This window comes from Hydractinia symbiolongicarpus, chromosome 6 (genome assembly GCF_029227915.1).
Source record: "Hydractinia symbiolongicarpus strain clone_291-10 chromosome 6, HSymV2.1, whole genome shotgun sequence".
Lineage (NCBI taxonomy): Eukaryota > Metazoa > Cnidaria > Hydrozoa > Anthoathecata > Hydractiniidae > Hydractinia > Hydractinia symbiolongicarpus.
The window spans coordinates 19,717,063-19,722,649 of NC_079880.1; the positions used below are offsets into that span (position 1 = coordinate 19,717,063).

The 5,587-nt window shown below is 32.6% G+C and overlaps 1 protein-coding gene across 1 annotated transcript; it reads left to right on the forward strand.

Annotated features, from left to right (window-relative positions):
- Positions 1 to 640: 640 nt before the first annotated feature.
- On the forward strand, positions 641 to 5,141 carry LOC130647411 (protein pangolin, isoforms A/H/I/S-like). The gene is made up of 9 exons (XM_057453262.1): positions 641 to 1,038; positions 1,873 to 1,945; positions 2,046 to 2,086; positions 2,457 to 2,602; positions 2,681 to 2,803; positions 2,908 to 3,076; positions 3,194 to 3,347; positions 3,437 to 3,506; positions 3,923 to 5,141. The coding sequence occupies exons 1-9, from the start codon at positions 880 to 882 to the stop codon at positions 4,365 to 4,367; spliced, it is 1,380 nt and encodes a 459-aa protein (XP_057309245.1). The 5' UTR covers positions 641 to 879; the 3' UTR covers positions 4,368 to 5,141.
- The last annotated feature ends 446 nt before the right edge of the window (positions 5,142 to 5,587 follow it).

The window sequence follows — 5,587 nt, forward strand, 5'->3', positions numbered from 1 at the left end:
GTGGGGCTGTGTGAACTAAAACTAAAATCCAGTCTGGAAATACATTGTGGCGTAGAAGAATTCTTGTTGTATTAGAATACAATGCTTTCTAACAAGCTGCTAAATTTTTCCCACGAAACATTAGACTTTCTGTTATTCAATCAATATAATGGTTGTCGTAGGTAAATTTTCCCTGTCTGTTCTTTTTATCAGGTACAATCTCTTGCTAAAAGTTAAAAAAACTTTTCCCCAGCTTGTAATTAATTTTTTTAATGATAAGAATAACCACAGCTAGTTGTTTAATTTTTTTGAATTGGTATAATTTTCAGACATTTAAGTTGCACCTTGCTATAAAATTTCTTAAATTCTTTAATTCTATGGAGTATAGATTGTTTTTCTTCCCCGGAGGATTGTTTTAAATTTGTCTGAGTTTTGACTTTTCTCCGCGTGCATTTGCGGCCACCAGTGTTCTCGTTTTTTCCTTACAAAATGTTTTGCAATAAGAGCTGATGGAAACCACTCTATTTTAAAGACCGAATCGATTGTTCTGTAAAAAGAATGTAATTAATGACATCATCTTGATGGCACCTGTAAAACGTTTTGATTGGTTTAAACAAAAAACTTTTATATTAATGATTATACCGGCATGCTTTGAAGTAGTAGGATCAAACACACCGCGATGAATGCTCAAAATAAAGTCGGCAAGTTGAACAGAGAACTAAAAAAGCTCCTTTCAAAAGAAAGACGATAACTTTTGTGATTTGAACTTTGCCGCTCAATAATACACAAGCAAGGTTATATCGTGCAGAAGAGTTCGTACTGAAAGTACAAATGTTACTTATTCTAGGTTAATAACTAGCTATATATATTTATATTTTCATAACAAATTAAGAAATTATTATGCCGCAACTTCCAACTTCTACCCCTTCTGGCGAAGACGGAGCCGAAGATGAAGTTAAACGTTATGCCAGAGAAGAAGATGAATGTAGTGATTCTTCCAATATTGATGTTGTTAATGATATCAAAGTTGATTTATTTAAAGAAGATGATCCTGAGTTGGTTAGTTATTTTTAATTATAACTAATAAGAAGTAAAGCTGGACTAAGAAGCTAACTATAGCTGGCTAGTAATGTAGCTAGCCACTTCTCTATTCTTTTAAGTTGAAAGTGTATTGTTTTTGTTGATAATTTCAAGACATTTACCCTGGCTGTTACTTATAGCGATTTCAAACTTTTGTCCCCATCAGGACCACCTTGAAGCACAGATACACACCTAGCCTTTTACCTACACCCAAAGCGCTTCCAAGCGATAACTCCACTCCGCAGTTACAGTTATTCATTGTTTTCACTCTACTCTTAACAGCCTTTCAAAGTTGGTGTGTATACAACAGAATCTAGCTTTAGTGAAAATATAGTTTTGACCAAGTTAGCGTGAAAAAATTTTGTTGATAAATTTTTTGGCATTTGTAAGAACAAATCACATTTACAAAAGTTAGAAAGGGATCTCGGTAAAGATTATTAATATCATGCTAAAATGTTAACTTTGAATTTTATAGGCAAGTGTCAATGTTCATGTTTTGTCCGGAAATGCGAAAAATAGGAAAATTGACAGGCAAATGCGGACTTCAAAAAATTTTAACTGATATTTTCTAAATCTAAAGTAAATGCAAATTCTTTCATTTCACGATGAGAATATGCCTTTACTTGATATGGAATGAAATAAAGTGTAGAATGAACTGGTCTGCAGCTCAAAAAATGCATTATTCTGCCTGTCAATTTAGGTATATAAGGGGTATGGAATATGAGCACATTCACAATAAATACCGCAACAGTGAAAAGATAATTAAAAATCATTAATGTTGTAAATATTGAATTGTATTTGATTATACTTCAGGGCAAAACAAATGATGATGATTTATACCGAGCACATCCAAGTTCAAATAGGTATGGAAAAAGTGAAGGACATGGTAAGGCTAAGTATTTTTTATGTTGATTTTTTGTGTGGTATATAATTTTGAAAAAACTTATGGATCATTTTGTTTGTTATTGCTATTATATTTTTTAAAGGCATGTATGGTAGTCCCGCTGCTGTAATTGTTGGACCTCATGTAAGTATTTTCTTAATAATAGCGTCTATATTTTTTCTGATTGTAATGCAAAACTGGATTGATGTAAAAAGACTATGAAATAGCAAATGCAATATATATATATATATAACGATTTAGCTGGGTTGGCCTACAAGTAAATTGGACCTTTATGCCAAGAAAGCAAAAAACAATTTAGTGGATTTTTCCATTATCTAAAAATCTATACTAATTTGCTAACTATACATCAGTCTGTCTGTGAGACAAAACGGTGGCTATGAGTAGTAACTGCACATTTGCCACGGATTTTTGTGTCACATTGCTGCCGATATTATCTTTTCATAAAGTTATTATAATATTTATGTATAAATATATTATACTGTTATTTCTTTAGCGATATTATGACCAACCCCCAATTTATCGTCCTGGAACCACAACCCATGGCCCACCCACTCACCCAAATTCCTTTACTTCTGGGACACAAATCCGTATGCCAATGTACCCGCGCGAGGAAAGATCATACTATGAACATGGATCATGGTATGTAAATCAACTTTTTTAGAGATACTTATCTTATTGTTTTAATCTGAGCCTAATTTGGCAAACATTTTCGTTTAGGCCTGCTACTCAAGTAGGTATGCCTCCACATTATGGTATGTCCTATGGATCTGGAATGGCTCAAAAATATGGTTTTCGTTACCCACCCGGTGTCCCCCCTGGTGTTCCTTATTACGGTCCTGGGTAAGAAATATACTTTACTACTCAAATATTTGATATCTTTCTTAATTAGATTTTTATTTAGATTTTTATTAGTTTTTATATTTATGAATTTTTACTATCTGTAGTCATGGTTATCCGGGAATGCCTGGTAGACCTGTAAAAGAACAAAAACGTCCACATGTCAAGAAACCTTTAAATGCGTTTATGTTATTCATGAAAGAACAGCGTCCTAAAATAGCTGCAGAGTTTACATTAAAAGAGAGTGCTGCAATAAACCAAATTCTTGGGAAAAGGGTATGATTTTTATCAATTTGATATTTACAGGATTGTTAGTGGCCAGGAAAATTGTCATTTTTTATCGTTTCTTAGCTGCACTTTGCAATACAGACATATTTTGTAAAAATATTATAGTGGCATGCTTTGGAGAAATCAGAACAAGCCAAATACTATGAGTTAGCAAGAAAAGAACGCGCCATTCACATGCAGTTATACCCTGGGTGGAGCGCACGGGACAACTATGCACAAATCGGTCGTAAAAAGAAACGTCCAAGAGATAAAAATGAAGGTATGTTGCAATTAATCTTTGAGCGTTCCCACAATTTAATAAGAATTATTGGAGGTTTTGTTTATTGACTTATTTTAACTTGTTTTTAGAAATGAATCCAAAAAAATGCAGAGCAAGATATGGTTTAGATAGACAAGAACAATGGTGTAAACCTTGTCGGTGAGTATTCTAGTTTTCAATCTTTTTTTTGCGTGCTTAAGTATTTTTTAGGTCACCTGTTTTTACTATGTGTGGCAAGAAAAGTTTAAAGGGGGACTGGTTTTTAGTTAGAGATCTGGTTTTAATGATTGTGGAAATTATTTTTAAAGTCAGGCATGCAGATGGCTCAAAGCTTCCTTTTTCTTTTTTTGTCATTTCTATTGAGAAAGCACGTAGTCTGAAATAAAACTGATGATAACACCAGGGCTCTTGGGTTGATTAAAGATTTTATGGGCAGGTATCTACTGCATATCTCCCTTTCATGCGACAACATTAACGTAAACCCTAGTAATAACATTGCAAGAATAAAGTAGCAACGTATTTTGTTTTACTAGGTTAATTCTTTTCATTGAATTATTTGCATTTTGTTTTTTTAGAAGGAAGAAAAAATGTATTCGATTTCTTGTCGGTGCAGATGGCGAAACAACAGAGGTTGCTGAAAAAGATAATGAACACTCTGATTCAGATGATAATGAGAATAGAACTCAAATTAATTCAAAAGAAAATCTCCAAGAACTTGTAACCATGGCAACAAAAGATACACAAAATATTACCTCCACTATTTTAAACAATAACAATTCTAGCATTGTGACAACATCGATATCACCAGGTACATCACCTGTCAGTAGTGATAGCACCTCGATATATAAATTCTCTATTGAAGCTATTTCGTCTTCATCAGCGACCGATTCTTCGCTAGATTCTTCCACAATAGGATCTGTTACATACACATCAAATGGACGTACATTTACAAACAGCATTGTATCGGATAGTACTCAATCGCTAGAAAGTTTGAAAACGATATCTGCACAGTGCTCTTGATTTAGTGTTGGAATAAAGAAATTATTTTTAAGCAATGCTTAACGTTATTCAAAATCTTTGATATCTTTCAATGCCCTAATGGATTATATATAACATTTTCGAAACAAAGTGCTATACAGGATTATTATGCATATATATATATGATAGATGATATAGTTATATTATATATGTACAAAATGCATTGTGCTGCAGACATCCCATTAATATATATGATGTGTAATCACATTCAGATATTCACCCAATAAAATGCCTTTCATACCTTTCAATACCTAAAATTTTGGTTTGTGGTCAATTTTATAATTTTGCATCACTAATTGTGATATGATTCTAAAAATATCAATTGTGTTGGGTCTTGCGCTCCTTTCTTAGGTTGAACAATTTTCATCACTCTCGGTGTCGAACATGTTTCTGCAGCATGGCAAAAATTAATTTAGCTCTTATTTTTTTTGGCTTAATATTTTTTATAAAAAGTTTGTTTAAAAATCCTTTTTTTCTTTTTTACCTCCTTTAACATGACTAAAAAATCAAAAAGCAATCAATCTGGCAAAACACAGGGTCAACATGTCTATAAAATTTTCTTGTAACATATTGTATATACCTTCATGTTTTTTTTAAACAACCTTATTCCTAGGCCTTTTAAACCTTCTTTTTGTCATTAATGTCGTTGATGTTTAAAAGTCCTGTGAACTAGGTTGTTGTTTTTTAACACTAACGAAGAGAGGTGTACATAATATATTTCTAATTGAAGTCAGAAAAAAAATCAAAATGTTCTTATGTTTGTTCCTCTGTTTTTATTTACTAATCGTCTGGTTGTATGTTTATACAGCTTCTTTGTGGAAAACTGTTTGCAGAAACAGCTAAATATTGTTTTCAAAGAATATGCAAGTTGTGACTGATACCTGCTGACATTGAAAATACATTTTTTAAGAATTTTTGCGACTCCTTTATTTAACACAATCAAGAATCTTTCTTATATAACAAACTAAGCACTAAAATTAATCTTGTTAGCGCAGCTTTAAAAAATAAGAAACTTTTTGGTGGCTATTGTGTGTTACCTTGTATCGCAATTCTTCCCACAAGATTTGAAGAAAAATACTCAAAATGCTTACTTGTTTGTTAGATACGCACAAATTTAAGCAAAATATAACACAGTAGTCAGTGGCCCGTGGATAATCACGGGTTCTCCGGTCCTTTATATACCGCGTTTCATGTGTCTCACT